Below are 16249 nucleotides of genomic sequence, written 5' to 3'. Positions count from 1 at the left end.
TTGCGCAGTATTTACACACCGCAACCTGCTCCGTTTCATTTCTACCCACTAAAGACGTCGTGCTAATCTACAGCTGACTGTGAGTCACAGCAGCTGGAACAAAAGGTGAGTCTCCAAACTGAGAAAAGTTGTAATTGAATGAACACCAGATGGATCCAGATGTTACAGAAATGAATGTTCTGCTGTAAATCTACAGACTCAGGTTCATATGTGGGATTGTTTATAATATAGCAGAATTTATAGATGAACCCTGAGCTCCGTCTGAGCTGTCAGGACATTTTTATTTTGAAGTAGCTGAAATGATTTTAAGTAGCTCAGAGTCTGACTGAAGATTTCACCCTTAATTAACACCAACTCTCTCAACACATTAACATCTCCACCCCAACTGTGTGAGGGAATTAGTGCTGCTCTTTGTCAATTAGATGGTTTCATTTAATAGAAAGTAGCCAATTAATAATCCTAAAGTAATGGGAAGTAACTAAGTTACATTACTTTATTTACTGACTACATTGTTTAACAGGTAACTAGTAAGTATGTATTGGAATATGATTTTAAAGTAACCGTCCCAACCCTACAACACAAAGATATTCTGTTTACTATCAGAGAGGACTAAAGAAACCAGGAAAGATTTTCAAAATAAAATTAGTTGATTAACCTTCCTGTCGTCCTCCCGGGTTTGACTGTTCCTTCTGTCTTTCCTCCCTTCCTTCTTTCCTTCCTCCATCCCCCTTTCTTCCTTCCTTCACTCTTTCTTTCCTCCCCCCTACCTTCTTCCCTTCCTTCCTCTTTTCCTTTCTCCCTCCCTCCCTCCTTTCCTTTCTTCTTTCCTTCCTCCCCTTCCTTCTTTCCTTCCTTCCCCATTTCCTTTCTCCCTCCCTCCGTCCCTCCTTCCTTCCTTCCTGTCCTTTCCTTTCTCCCTCCTTCCTTCCTTCCTTCCTTCCTTCCTTCCTTCCTTTCCTTTCCTCCCTCCTGTCCTTCCTTTCCTTCCTCCCTCCCTCCCTCCCTCCCTTCCTTCTTTGACTCGAGGACAACAGGAGGGTTAATCGATTATCAAAATAGTTGGTAATTAATGTTCTGTCATTTAACTCTACCTCAAAATGCACTATAAACAAAACGGTTATTACATCATACATAAAATACATTTTAATTTGAACAGTGGACCGAGCCAGCTCTGATCAGATAGTCTTATTTATGTATCTGTAGGTCAGTTTGTCGTCTTTCTACGTGTCTGTCTATCTGTTCATCTCACCCAGTGCAGCCAGTCTCTGCAGCTCTTCCTCGTTATCAGTACTGTGCGGTCGCCCGATCTGGAGAACCTGGTTCTGGCCGTCGCTGCTGGACTTGCACAGCAGTGCTCGGTTGGTACCTGAAATATCAAACACAAGAGCATTTAACAACACAGGATTGTGAATAAAGAAGTCAGGATTAATCAGTTTAACTATTGACCCCGATTATAAATGTCACAGTACGAGTTTTATGAATTAGGGTATCTCCTGTGAGTCGCATCCTGTGTGTGTGAGCGTGTGGTCATACTATCTGCTCAGTGTGTCACATATTCAGCTTATCCGGTGAGTCACAAAGCTGAAAATGGCAGAGGGAAGTGATTATAGATTATAGAGGTTATAGGTTATAGACAATTATAGTTCGTTTTTAAACTATAGCCTAACGTTTGTCTACTTAAAAATAAGTAATTATGGACTGATGATTATTTGGCTATATTAATATTCACTTTCTATTTTTATAAACTAGACTTGAAGTCTTTTATTTTTTATTTGCAGAACCAAAAGAAAGTGTGCGTAACATTCAATTTAACCCTCCTGTTGTCGAAGGAAAGGAGAGAGGTAAGGAGGAAGGAAGGGAAAAAGAAGGAAGGAAAGGAGGAAGGAAGGGAGAAAGAAGGAAGGAAAGGAAGGAAGGAGGAAGGTAGGAAGAAAGGAACGGAGAAAGAAGGAAGGAAAGTAGGAAGGAAGGGAGGAAGAAGGAAGGAAAGGAGGGAGGGAGGGAAGGTAGGAGGGAGGAAGGAAGTAAGGAGGGAAGGGAGGAGGGAAGGAGGGAAGGAGGGAGGGAAGGAGGGAAGGAAGGAAGGAAGGAAGGAGGGAAGGAAAGAAGGAAGGAAAGAACGAGGGATGGAAAGAAGGGCAGAAGGAATGTAGGAAGGAAGGGAAAGAAGGAAGGAAGGAAAGAAGGAGGGAAGGAGGGAAGGAAGGAAGGAAGGAAGGACAGAAGGAAAGAAGGACAGAAGGAAGGAAGGAAGGAACAGTCAAAACAGACGGGGTCCATTTGACCCGGGACAATGACAGGAAGGTTAAAAAATGCTCAGTGTTTCCTTCGTAAAATCAGGACTCTCATAATAATTGTGCCACTAAAATCTGACATCGTGACATCACTAATCGTAAAGTAATGAACTAAAATTATGGTGCAGTATTGATCAGTTATCAGAACAGCAACACCCAGGGTGAAGGAATAGCTGGAATTAAAATGTAAGTATGTTTTTAGGTTATATTTCATTGTGGTGAATGAACTCGACCACATTACACATTTAAAACTGTTCTTGATATTTAAATGATAAAATATCTTGAATTCTTCTTCTTCTTCTTCTTCTTCTTCTGTGTCAGATATTTATATCCATGAGACATTTCGCCTTCAGATTTTTTTCCACACATTCATGATTCAGTGACAGTGATGCACTAATCTCGCTCGCTGAGGTGACTCACAGACCCAAAACCTCCACTGATGAATCACTTAAGATACTGTAGTGCTTTTACAAAAGGGCTAAATATTAATCACTGCTATGAAGTCACGAGCTGACACATAAACTGGCCATGGATTAATGAATGAATAATTCACTTTTTTTTTAAAAACATTTTTGGGTCACTGAGCTCGAGGCACATCACAGAGTTATAACAGGACACCAACTTTACCAACTTGATGAGCTTGGTGAGAATAATCCAGGTGGGGAGTTCTGGTCCTCTGAAATGAGGCCAATGTGGGAGTAACTTAGAACTGCATTCTATCAAAAGGCCACCAGGGGGCGACCGTCTCTATACAAGTCAATGGAGAATTCACCAACTTCTCACTTGATTTCTAACCTCAGTAAACGTTTTCAAAATGTGTTTATGGTCTCAATCGCTAGTTTAAAGCCTTCTTCAATGCAGTATGATGTTCATTTGGGACATTTTGGCCTCCCTGATTTTATATTTGACGATAAATCAGGGTATGCATTAGGGCGTGGCTACGTCCTGATTGACAGGTTGATTGACCAATGTCCTCGAGATCCAGCCCTCGCAACCATAGCAACCTCCCCGCTCCGCCCATGGCCCCGCCTCATGACCTTATAAGTATAATCAGTGTTTTTATTTTTCCCAGCATGCACTGAAATTTTCAAGATGGCGCTGCCTAGATTCGAAACTATTGGCTATTCAGCAGTCCACAAACCAATGGGTGACGTCACGGATGTTACGTCCATTTCTTCTTTCATGTTTTTATGTTCAAAAATAAAAAGCTCTTATTGCTTCACATCTGCAGCCAGGCTCATTGTATCTCCATATATACCCTTGAATCCCCCCCACACACTCCCAGCATATCAAATTATGGGTCATACAACCTTCACTGTCAAATAGATTTCACATCAACACACAGCTGGAAGTGCTTTTCAGAGAACACTTAGTCTTATGTTCAAACCCTCGCTGGGATTCATGTTCGGTCAACTTTGAACTCTTGACCCTCACGAATCAGGCCGGTGGGGAGAATCTGCTTTCTTTCTACCCCCGCTACTAATTGCTACACCACCACCCTCCCACCCTCATTTTCTGCTCTCTGCCATGTCCTTGAGGACAAAAAGTAAATTAAATCCAAGAGTAGAAGAGTGTGAGGCTCTCTTCCTTTATCTTCCACATAATTTAATATGAAAGCAAAAGCGCAGAAACATCAAAAAACATTTCAGGGGATTTGCAAACACACACAATCAGAGAAAAAACAGAATTACTTTGAATGAATGCAACTCCACAAAAAAAAAAAAACACATTCATATCCTTCATTACTGTTTAAATCAACCAGAAGTAAGAAGACACAGAGTCTAGTTACATGAAACAAACCCCACATAGAGCAGCTGGGGTCTGTTGCTTAATAACTTAGAGGATTTCTTAAAAGAGAAAATACTTCACACACAAACACACACACACACACACACACACACACACACAGACAGAGAGAGAGAGAGAGCTCAGGGGTGGTGGTGGTGGTCCCGCAGTCTCATTTGAATTTCCTCTGATAGGGATCTAAAGCGGCCTGCAAGTTTGTGTAGTAAAATATTAAAGATAGACGTTCCTCTTCGATTCTGTGCTTAAAAGGTGTCGAGGGGGGCGGGGGGGCTTGGGAGGGGTCCGTACACACAAACGCAGTCATATTGATGTTTGCACACACTGAGACTCTCAGAACAAGCTACCATGCTACTGCCTCTGCAGCTGTTGCCTGCAGGAGTCGGCTTTGGCAACAGGGATTCAAAAACAATGAGAGACGTTCTCGGTATATTTTGGAAGAGTCTGAAATGATTCAAACATCTGTCTGAAGAAAACACAGAAAACACAGAAAACAGAGAAAACAGAGAAAACAGAGAAAACAGAACTTGTGGGAGGACTTTTTTTTTCCCGTTTCAGGAACAAATAAACTTGGTATAATATGTGAAGCATGTGTTTGTCGTTGGGTCATTTCATGTTACAAAGTGAGACCTGCTGATTTTAGTTTAGCTGAATCTAACATCTAGCAAAAATGATCTGGATTATTTCTTCAGATATTCATTTTATGTATTTAGGAGAGTGGGCCGCTACATTTCTGTAAAAACACAGACTACTATTATGGGCCGGGAAAGAGTTATTTACCTTTATTTTCATATATAGGGCTCTATAAAATCTGTTTTATTTTTTCCCAAATTCCATTTTTTCCCTTTTAATTTTTGTGAATCCTGTTTTTTTTACCTTTAACTCTTATTTTACTAACAAAAACAACAGTTCACCTGACACATAGAAGTCCTTCGGGAACTGCTGGGCTCTGTGCTGAGGGGTTAGTCTCCAGTTATTCTTTGAAGTTTTTTCGCCAACGAAGACAGAGCCGTGTTCAGCCGCTTGGCCATGCTTACATTGTTTTGAAGGGGGATGGGCTCAGTGTGTGGAGGAGGGGGGCTTGTTGTGCCACCCTGATTTGCTTCCCTCCATGCAGTTTTCCACAGACATACATTCCTCTTCCACACGTGATATTCCGGAATGTTAAAAATAAATTCCATTTTAAAATCGGCCAATTCCGTGATTCCGGAACTCATAGGGCCCTACACATAAGCAGCGCAGCTCACTTCTGCAGTCTCTACTCAGGATGTGCAAAATGAGGAATGGAGGCAACTACTCGTTTAGCTAATGTGACATGAATAGCCTCTTAGCTGCTAATGTGAAGTGTGACGATACTGAGGTCAAAAAATGATTGAGGTCATGTCCATGTATCATAGGATAAGTCCATATATAGACACGATGATGTCGATACGATACAATAAGTCGATAATGTAATTATTGTGACAGGCCTGTGTGTGTAAATAAGAACACATGACAAAAATATATTAATATAAGCATTTTGTAACATGTATTGTTACTTCATTGTTACGACCCCTCCCTTTCTGCTCGCCATCATGCAGTTGATTACTTCCTGCAGGAGTTGGTAGTCAGGGAGGGTTGTTAGGGCAAGGTGCTGACACCTGGCTAGGCCTCTACCAAGGTGATAAATGCCAGCCTGGTCTCTCTCTCTCTCTCTCTCTCTCTCTCTCTCTCTCTCTCTCTCTCTCTCTCTCTCTACAATAAAACATTTTCTTTTGGCACTTCAAACCCTGACTTGCCTCCCCTCCTTGTCACATATGTTGAGCCAGTTTATGACATCATGCTTAAGCTACTTCTTATTCGCTGTAATGTGACCTGTGAAGGAATTTAGAAACTTTGGACTCTGCATAAATTAGCTGTAAGTTTTATTGCAAATTACTAAATTTGTGGATTTAAAATGTGCCAATTTAAGAATGAGCATGGTCCTTAACAGAATTAGACAGTTGTTGTAATGCAGAAAAATGCCCAAAATCTTGTGGATAATCCTCGATGTTACAGACGTCCTTTCTTATAGCTACTCTCACACTGCAAGCTTTAGTGCTGAATTTGGATTTACTACTCTCCCATTGGATTTTTCAGCTTGGCTACTCACATTATTTCCTGACTGTTGGCAATATTAGATTGATATTGTGAATGGGTCGCTGTCCTGAACTCATACAGAAATAAACACAGAGGCCACTGATTCAGCATTTACAGCTCCATTTACAAGATGATGTGCAGATGATGATGAGGATGAAGAGAAAGAGGAGCAAAATTTATCAATTCTGGCTTTTTTTTTTTCGTGGAGCGATGGCTCTTAGTTCTGCAGGGGAGGAGTGTGTGTGTGCGGATGCCAGGAACTCGGAGCCAGGAGTGGCCGTGACGTAAATGGCTTCACAGAAACAGATTTCATTACAAAAATTTCAGGATGTTATGAGAGAGCAGCTGTGTTTCCATGTTTGTATTCACAGGGCGACTCCTGCCAGCGCAGAGCTGTGATGAATGTCCATCCAGAGTGACGTAAAAGTCGGCAGTCATCACATTTGAGCCTCTTCTGTGCCTGCAGTCTGAATGCAGCCTAAATGCTCTATAGAAGCTTTTGACCTTGTCCTTTAGTGGATCTATATCGTATAATTTTACATGACCGGCAACTATAATTTTAGAGCGTATATATTGGATATCAATACTAAAGCAGACAGTTATGAGATCAAAGCAACAAATCTGATTTAAAAGAAAAGTGACACTCAAATTGCATCAGGATATTAAAAATGCAAGAGGCATACCTGCTCAACCCCGAATCCAGCCCTGCATGAAGCTGATTCTGAGCATCCAGAATTAACTCGGATAGCTGCTAAAAATAGCGCCTGTATCCTCTTTGTAGTGAAGCAAAAAAAAAAAAAAAAAAAAAGAGCAATGGAGGACGTTGTAAATGTGTGTGTTTGGCAGCTCCTCTGTTTGGAGAGCCAAATAACGTCATTTGCCAGTTTTTAAGATATCTGCAACTATCAGGAAATGAAATGTAAGAGTTCTTTTAAGATCTTTTCAATGCCCAGTTTGAATTAAATAAGCTGCTCTGATGTTGCTGGCTGCTTAAATGGCTCCTGAGTATTTTCTACATCTACTTTTATCTGTTTTAGTAAATAACTGCAACAACATATTTCACAGAGCTCAGTTTTAGTCTGTCTGCTTATTTATCTTAGTTTTTCTTCACTGTTAGTTTCAGTACTACAGATTTAAGGAAATCTCTATGGCAGAAATAAAACACAGTAGTTTCCCCCACACTGTCAGAAATTAGATACATTTATACAAATATAATCCACACAGGCATATGCTAAAAATAACTGTATGTTCTTTAATCTCATTTGATACTGAATTCATCCACTTAACATAAGCAATGAATTCATAAACTTTGTGTAAACAACGTCCCACTGAGACAGCTGGAAGTGAATTTCAATGCTGATATAAGTGTCTAGTTTGTGGATTTTCAAAGAGGAATTCAAAGCCAAAGCTAGCTAATGTGTGAAGCCTGACATCTACTGGCATAGACTAGATCCTGAAGTGGTTGTTGGCTGGTCTTTGGTGTGAGTATAATTATATAAATACTACAAAGATGAAAATTAAAAGGTAAAAACTAAAGATATAAATCAGAGTATAAGTGCTATGAAAGTCAGGATTTAGGTGGAAAGATAACTGTGGCACTGTGGTAATGTGTGTTTGTGTGTGTTTGTGTGTGTGTGTGTGTGTCCATACCGACGTTAGCGATGTAAAGCTTGTTGTTGAGGATCAGCGCCACCACGGCCGTAGCTCCACCTGACACTTCCTGCTCCAGCTCCTTCAGACGCTCCTGCACCTTTTGATTCTGAGACGAAATCTGGAATGACACGTTCTAAAACCAGCCGGGCGGAGACAGAGAAGAAGAAAAGAGGAGGAGGAAGGTGTAGTGAGTGGGAGGAATAGGGAGGGAAAGAAGAGGAGTAGCATGATTGAAGAGGACAGAGATCAGGGAGAAGAGAGAGAGAGTGATATAAATGATTAGAGAGGAGGTGAGTAATGAAAAAAAAAGAGGCAAGATAAAAGGCAGATGGATACAAGAGGAGAGGGACAGAAAGGATGAAAAAAAAACAGGCGGGAGGTGAGATGAAAAAGGATAAGAGATGAGTAAGAAACATGAACACAGAGAGATAGTAAGCATGACAGGCGGATAGAGAGAACAAGAAAAAGGAGGTTATGACTATATGTGTTCTTTAATGAAAACATCTCACAGCAACACAAAGTGACTGACATCATCACACCAGAAGTAATATCACACCTGGATATAACACTATGTGAAGCAGATGACTGGAATAAAGAGAAAAATATGGAGGTGGAGTATGAAGAGGGGTGGGGGAGGTGGGGGGGTGAAGACGCAGAGAAAGAGCTGAATCCAAAGAAGAAGGAGAACTGGGGCCGGCTTATCTAATGATACAGGCTGATGAGACCAATTAGAACGTAACAAGCTCATTCTCCGATGTCTGAGCACTAGCTCGCACTAATGCCCAAATGTCTGGTTGCTATGGTAACCAACGGGCGGATTCCTCTTCTCAATTTTCATCTTAATCTGTCGATATGCTTCGCAGAGTGCCCGTGTGTGCGTGTCTGTGAGTGTGTGTGTGTGTGTGTGTGTGTTTAGTATACGCACCTCATTGTGTGGTACGATGAAGTTGGACAGGTGAGCTTTCTCCGCCAGAGCGTCATCTATCGTGCTGAAGTAGCTCTTCTCCACCACGTCGAAGGCCTGAAACAATAAGAGCATGTGATGTGTCGGGATGACACAGTGTTGGCAACGCTTCCAGTCAGCTCTGTTCAGTGTGGATCGCAAGCAAGCACAGACAAGTATGAATGAACTCACTTAAACACTGAGGATTGTTTAAGAGACTTCAACAGAACAGGTGGTTCCTTCTCTAAATGGAGCTACATTGTATAAAGTATAAAGTATGGGACAATCTTATCACACTTTATTTTTTTAGGATAAGGCTAAAAAAAATGTTTATATATTTTTCTTGTCAATAAATCTCATGTGTAGAGACAAACCAGCAATGAATCATTCCTATTTTACAAGTACAGTGTGATAGATCTTATTCTGCTTTGCTGTAGACAATGTTCCTGGGATTAAATAGTAAGGTCTGATCGGCTATATCAGATCGGCTGATATTTAGCAGTTTATGCAATTTGTGAGATCGGCTGTAATGTCTTAATACGGTGATCCGATCAATGTCGTCATGTTGAAACTTTTTGCAGATGCTCCCGTTGCATAGATTGAGATCTGTCTCGTTTAATCTGAAGAAGTTCCACACCACCAACATGTCCGACAGTTAGTTTTGAGCCCTGTCACGATGTGACGGACAATAAAGTTTTTTGAATCTTGAATCATGAGCTGTCGGATTCAAACAAACATGCAACACTAAAGAAGCTCGTGGGGAAGCATCTGCAAAATGTTTCAACACCACAAATGTACCTGGATAGGGAACATGTCCTCCAGTCAAGGAAGGAAGGAAGGGAAGGAAGGAAGGAAGGAAAGGAGGGAGGAAGGAAGGGAGGAAAGGAAAGGAAAGGAAAGGAAAGAAGGAAGGGATGAAGGAAAGGAAGGAAGGAAGGAAATGAGGGAGGGAGGAAGGGAGGAAAGAAAAGGAAAGAAGGAAGGGAAGGAAGGAAGGAAGGAAGGAAGGGAAGGAAGGAAAGAAGGAAAGGAAAGAATGAATGGATGGAGGAAAGGAAAGAAGGAAGGAAAGAAGGACAGAGGAAAGAAGGAAGGAAAGAAGGTAGGAGGGAGGGAGGAAAGAAGGAAGGAGGGAGGGAGAGAGGGAGGTAGGGAAGGAGGGAGGAAAGGAGGAAGGAAGGAAAGAAGGAATGGAGGAAGGTCGGGGGGAGGAAAGAAAGAGAGAAGGAGGGAGGGAGGAAGGAAAGAAGGAGGGAAAGAGGAAGGAAGGACAGAAGGAAGGACAGAAGGAAGGGAGGGAAGAGAGGAAGGAAAGAAAGAGAGAAGGAACAGTCAAAACAGACGGGGTCAATTTGACCCGGAAGACGACACGAAGGTTAAGAAACGGAGCGTGGACAAAGAAGACGTGATCGGCCCCAAAAGTCCTGCTCGTGTAAAGCCTAGTAAGGACAGCATCAGTGTTTTTTACTGGGAGGTACTGGGAGCTGTGGTGTTGTACAGTTAGAGGCATGTGGCTGATAGAGTTTATTTCCCTCCCTGAACTTCCTGTCTCTTTCTTCATGATGATGATGAACAGACACAGACCTGCGTGAGGATCCTGCGGACGTCGTTGTCCGTGTGGCTGGAGTTGAGCTGTCCGAGCAGCAGTTCGGCCGTCAGACACTGCGAGGCGAAGCTGGACACTTTGCTGCCGTCATAACCATTAAAAACCCCATACAGGAAACAGCCGTCCTCGCCTCTGATTGGTGGAGAAAACAAAATGATGCTGATACACATTTTTCTATTTGGGTTGATGACCTTGTTTTTGGGTCCAAGCAGTTTAGTCAAACTTAAAGGTGTTAAAATGTGAAAATAAACATATGAATAACTTGCACACATCCTTTTTTTGTGGACCCAGCATCAAATTTCTGCTTTTAATCCATTTTGAGAGAATATATTAGAGGATTATGACAAATATGTCTAAGTGGTGTAACCATAAAAACTGGACAGAAGGAAGGAAGGAAGGACAGAAGGAATGAAGGGAGGGAGGGAGGGAGGGAGGAAGGAAGGAAGGAAGGAAGGAAGGGAGGGAGGAATGAATGAATGAATGAATGAATGAAGGGAGGAAGGAAGGAAGGAAGGAAGGAAGGGAGGAAGGAATGAAAGAAGGAAGGAAGGAGGGATGGTAGGTAGGAAGGAAGGAAGGAAGGAAGAAAGGAAGGAAGAAAGGAAGGAAGGAAGGAAGGAGAATATATTAGAGGATTATGGTAAATATGTCTAAGTGGTGTAACCATAAAAACTTTGTACCAAATAATTCAACTTGCTGAAAAATGCTAAATTCTCAATAAAACACCATATCAACAAGTTTGGTATGATCTTATATTATAACTTTTTATATTAAATAAAGGTAATGGGATAAAACTGTTCTAAATATTACATTTCATCTGGAGAATCATGGAGATCAGGAAACATTTACTTAATTACTTAAAGACATAATTATTAGTAAACTTAAATACATTGTAACATGTTATAATATAATATTTATCATTCTTTTGTGGTTACACCATTTGACATTTTCAGGAGCATTCAGTCTTACTTTTAGTAAATAAATGGTGCAAATGTCATTTCAAGTGATGCATTTTAACAAACCTGAAGCTCACCTTGCCAACCTTTATTTGCCACTGACTCATATGCAAATGTAACATATTGTTTCTGTATTGTATCTCCATAAATAAATATCATACACTGTGTTTGCAGATTAATCAAACATGTATTAATTACTGACGGAGAGTTTATGAATGTGACTAGACTGGTGTAGGGACTAATTATGAGTCAGGATATGAACAGAATACAGTATGTAAGGGTTAATACTGTAAGCCTGGATATTAATGAACTATTATGATGGCAACAAGTCAGGATCAGTAACAACACTTCTTATTTGCTTATTCATTCACCACCATTATAAACACTTAATCAGACTGTCTGTTAATCATTTCTACAAAGATTAGGATTTTAACCCTCCTGTTGTCCTCGAGTCATGGAAGGAAGGAAGGAAAGGAGGGAGGAAGGGAGGAAGGAAGGAAAGGAGGGAAGAAGGGAGGAAAGAAGGAAGGAAGGAAGGTAGGAGGGAGGAAGGGAGGAAGGAAAGGAGGGAGGAAGGGAGGAAAGGAGGGAAGAAGGGAGGAAAGGAGGAAGGAAGGAATGACGGAGGAAAGAAGGAAGGAGGGAGGAAAGAAGGAAGGAGGGAGGGAAAGAAGGAAGGAAGGAAGGAAGGACAGAGGGAAGAAAGGACAGAGGGAAGGAAGGAAGAAAGGACAGAGGGAAGGAAGGAAGGAAGGAAGGAAGGATGGAAGGAAGGGAGGAAAGGAGGGAGGAAAGAAGGAAGGAAGGAAGGAAGGAAGGAAGGACAGATGGAGCAAAGAAGGAAGGAAGGTAAGAGGGAGGGAGGGAGGAAAAAAGGAACAGTCAAAACAGACGGGGTCAATTTGACGAGGACAGGAAGGTTAAGAGGACATTAAATACTAGAAATTCTACTAATTAGCCTGAAAAGTTGATTGGTGGACGCTTCCAATTTGATATGATCAGTTGGTTGAATAATCTACAGTTTGATAATGTTATATGTTATTATTTACAAACAGCACCAGTTCAAAGTTTGGACTGTAACACTAAAAAACAAAAAAAAAAGTGGAATCGTAAAAGAATGACAATATCTTTGCTGTTTTTCAATATTCCATTTTCTTACCTGAACCTGAGGTGTCCGTCCTCGTTGGGGTGGCTCTCGGTGCCTTTACCCTCTGCGGCGTACACACAGTTGGGTGCTGTGCCAACCCCGCACATCTGACACAGCGGCAGGTCATCTGTCCAGCTCTGATGCTGAGGAGGGGAACAAAGGAGTCAGAGGAGGCATGTTAAAAAAAAAGGTTCTTCCTCTATTTATCACAGCGGAGGTGGTGAGTGACTAATGGAGCTTTCCCACTACACAGTTCCAGCTCGACTCGACTTGTGTTTCCACTAGTGATAGTACCTGGTACCTGGTACTTTTTTTAGTACCTGCTCTGTTGAGGTTCCAAGCGAGCTGAGCCGATACTAAATGTGACATCATCAGACTGCCGGCCACTGATTGGTCAGAAGAGTTGTCGCTGGAAGAGTCATGAGCCGTCCCACACAAGAATCAAACCCGGCATTTTTAAATACCGGCAACAGTGTTACAGCCATACCGCTCAATTTTGTTGCTTTGTGTGTGACAGAAAGACACATACAGCAGCAGGAAGGAAGGAAGGAAGGAAGGAAGGACAGAGGGAAGGAAGGACAGAGGGTAGGAAGGAAGGAAGGAAGGACAGAGGGAAAGAAAGAAGGACAGAGGGAAGGAAGGATGGAAAAAAGGAAGGAAGGAAGGAAGGAAGAAAGGACAGAGGGAAGAAAGGAAGGACAGACAAACGGAAGGAAGGCTGGAAAAAAGGAAGGAAGGAAGGAAGAAAGGACAGAGAGAGGGAAAGAAGGAAGGACAGAGGGAAGGAAGGAAGGAAGGAAGGAAGGACAGAGGGAAGGAAAGAAGGACAGTTTTGTTGCTTTGTGTGTGACAGAAAGCCACATACAGCAGCAAGTACACCACTACCTCCATGTCCTCCATTGTTTATGTGTTTGTGTCGCGTATAAAACGAAGTCACGGCAGTTTCGCGGAGCCGTTGCTATGACGACCCCGCCCACGTTGAGTAGGTACCTTCTTGCAATGGAAAAGGTCGTTCCTGGAACCGAGTCGAGTCGAGCCGAGTAGTGCTGGAACTTTGTAGTGGAAAAGCGTCATTAGTGTTGCAGATCAACTCGCACATGAAACCAAAACCTGTTTAAATTTGCTTGGGGAGTCGACCACATTGTTAAAGTATAAAAGTTAGTCTATGGTGACTTAGACTTTCAGGTGTAATATGTGTTTAAAATAAAAGTAAAATGAGAAAGTTTTGGAGTATAAAAATAATTAACTACATTCAAATAAAGCAGTCTTTAACAGAAAAGAATAAAATAAAGTGCGTCTTACACACTTATATTTTTTACTGTAACTGTAAAAGCATGTGGAGTCTACCTCTAATGGAAAGTGCTCTATAAATGGAAGTGATAATGCTTTTAAAGCCTGCCTTACATCAGCATAACCGCTGCTGCTTGTTGCTGTAACAGTTTGACACAGTTTGGGCTGAAGAGGAAGCACAAAAAAAAAAAACTACGCCACAGGGGTTGTGTTGTGTAATCACTGAAAGTCCTTAAAAAAAAGGAATAAAAAAGGACTAAAGTGATGTTAAGTTCCCGTCATTATTATGTAGAGTATATACCAACACCGTCTCCTTAGAGCAGGGATGTCAAACTCATTTTAGTTCAAGGGCCAAATTTGACTTCATATGGGAGGATTTCCGGAAGGGAGGAAGGAAGGATGGACGGAAGGAAACAAGAATGGAAAGAAGGGAAAAGTTATAGGAAGGAAAGGAGGGAAGGGAAGGAATGATGGAAGGAAAGAAGGAAGGAAGGGCAAGGGAAGAAAGGAAAAGAAGACAGGAAGGAAAGATGGAAGGAAGGAAGGGAAAGAATGACGGAAGGAAAGAAGGAGGGATGGAAACATGAAAAGAAGAAAGGAAGGAAGGAAGGAAAAGGGAATATGAAGGAAAAGAAAGGGGAAAGGAAGGAAGGAAAAGAAGATGAAGGAAAGATGGTAGGAAGGAAGGACAGAGGGAAGTAAACAAAGAAGGACAGAAGTAAGAAAGGGAGGAAGGAAGGAAGGACAGATGATAGGAGGGTAGGAAGGAAAAGAACACAAGAAGGAAAGTGGGCTGGATTGGATGCTTTGGCGGGCCGGTTTTGGCCCACGGGCCTCATGTTTGACATCACAGGTTCAGTGAATCTAGTGTGATATAAAATGAGATTATGAGGTGCGTCAATAATGAAATAATAATAATAATATTAATAGTAACGACCTGGGATGACCCCTAGACCCCACTGGAGACTCCTTCAGCTACAGACTCCGTCAAACAAAGTGTGTGATGGAGCGATATCACAGCTTCCTTCCTTCCTGCAGCTGCCAGACTGTACAATCAGCACTGACCCCAAGAGACCCCCCCCCCCCCCCCCCCCCCGCCCCCCTCCCCAAACTGACTGTGCAATATTAGTATTTCAGGTATACTACTACTTCAGTTCAAATGTGCATTATATACACATTACTGTGCAAGAGTCTTAGGGCCATCACCATTATACAAACAGGAAATACAAAGTTTAACATTCATTATTAAATATTATTATTAATTAAGGTTCCACTCTATTCATGTTTAAGAGAGCCAGGTTCCTGCTGTTGCTCAAGTGTTTTTTCCCTTTCCTGTATTTCCTGGTTGCATTCTAATAAGTATACTGAGAAATAGTTATATATGGTTATTATAGCATTGCTGAAACAACTAATCTAATGGTGGCCTATGACTTCTGCACAATACTATATATTTTTTTACTACTATTGTTTTTATTGCTTTAGTACCTACTTAATTGTTATTTATTGTTCTCTATTCTTTTTTTAATGATGCTCTTCTATTTTTATTGCCTCATTGTGTGACTAAGAAATATTTTATTTTATTTCTAATCTCATTAATAATAAGCAACTGTATTTATGGAGCACAATTAATGCAGGAAATGCCACAAAGTGCTAAATCATGAAACACCAGTAAAACATAGGAAACATAAAATGGGATAATATTAAATTAAAACGAGAGGACAAAACAAATGTTAGATAAAAGCACTTCATAAGAGAGCAATGGTGAACAAATGTCTTAAAAGTATTTGTGTTTAATAGTGATAACCCATTTTAGGTCCTTTAAACCCTTTGACAGGCTATTATATAGTTATAATATGCATAATAATAATGATAATAGTACGTATGAATATTAAAACAGGTACCATGAACCACTATTAACAACTACTAAAGCTTCTTTTAAAACCAATAACCACTTCAAACCATCTGACAACTTAATAAATAAAGCTAATAATTAGTTAATAATGTTTGTTTACAAAGCATCCAGCTAGCCGACTGTGACTCTCTGCTAACTCACACAAGCTTTCTGACAAGCAAACCAGGGGAGTAGATAGTTGTTATCCACCACACAGTTACCTCCTCCACTTTACTTTTTAGTTATATTATCTGTCTTTAGAGATTAACCTCTGATAAATCTTATTATCTTGAGATTACATGCAAGGCTAATGTTAGCTGGCTAAGCATTAAGAGAGATCAACTATTGTAGCTAGCACTAGCATCAAAGAAGGACACTAAATGATAACAAAAGACAAGAGAAGAGTGAAGACCACCGGGTGGGATAAGTAAGATAATAGGGATGTTACATGTGTGTTTAAACTTTACCACTGCAGGTTGAAGAGTTAAGTTTAAGGTTAAGTTTTATAACTCACGCTCTGCATCAAATTCCTCCGCTGGGCCGCCATG

General features: G+C 41.1%; 1 protein-coding gene across 2 annotated transcripts in view; it reads right to left on the bottom strand.

The window, feature by feature from the left end:
* The window catches only part of tab1 (TGF-beta activated kinase 1/MAP3K7 binding protein 1), a 34560-nt gene extending 18311 nt beyond the window's left edge, over positions 1-16249 (bottom strand). For both annotated transcript variants that reach the window (XM_053334549.1, XM_053334556.1), the window contains exons 1-6: positions 16216-16249; positions 12533-12663; positions 10396-10549; positions 8794-8889; positions 7866-8001; positions 1250-1366 (exon numbers count right to left, since the gene is read on the bottom strand). In XM_053334549.1, the coding sequence (XP_053190524.1) occupies positions 1250-1366; positions 7866-8001; positions 8794-8889; positions 10396-10549; positions 12533-12663; positions 16216-16248 (667 nt within the window). In that variant the 5' untranslated portion in view covers position 16249. The remainder of the gene's footprint in view (positions 1-1249; positions 1367-7865; positions 8002-8793; positions 8890-10395; positions 10550-12532; positions 12664-16215) is intronic.

Source organism: Scomber japonicus, chromosome 2 (genome assembly GCF_027409825.1).
Source record: "Scomber japonicus isolate fScoJap1 chromosome 2, fScoJap1.pri, whole genome shotgun sequence".
Lineage (NCBI taxonomy): Eukaryota > Metazoa > Chordata > Actinopteri > Scombriformes > Scombridae > Scomber > Scomber japonicus.
The sequence above is the reverse complement of the archived record's forward strand: the minus strand, read 5'-3'. Positions and strand labels throughout refer to the sequence as shown.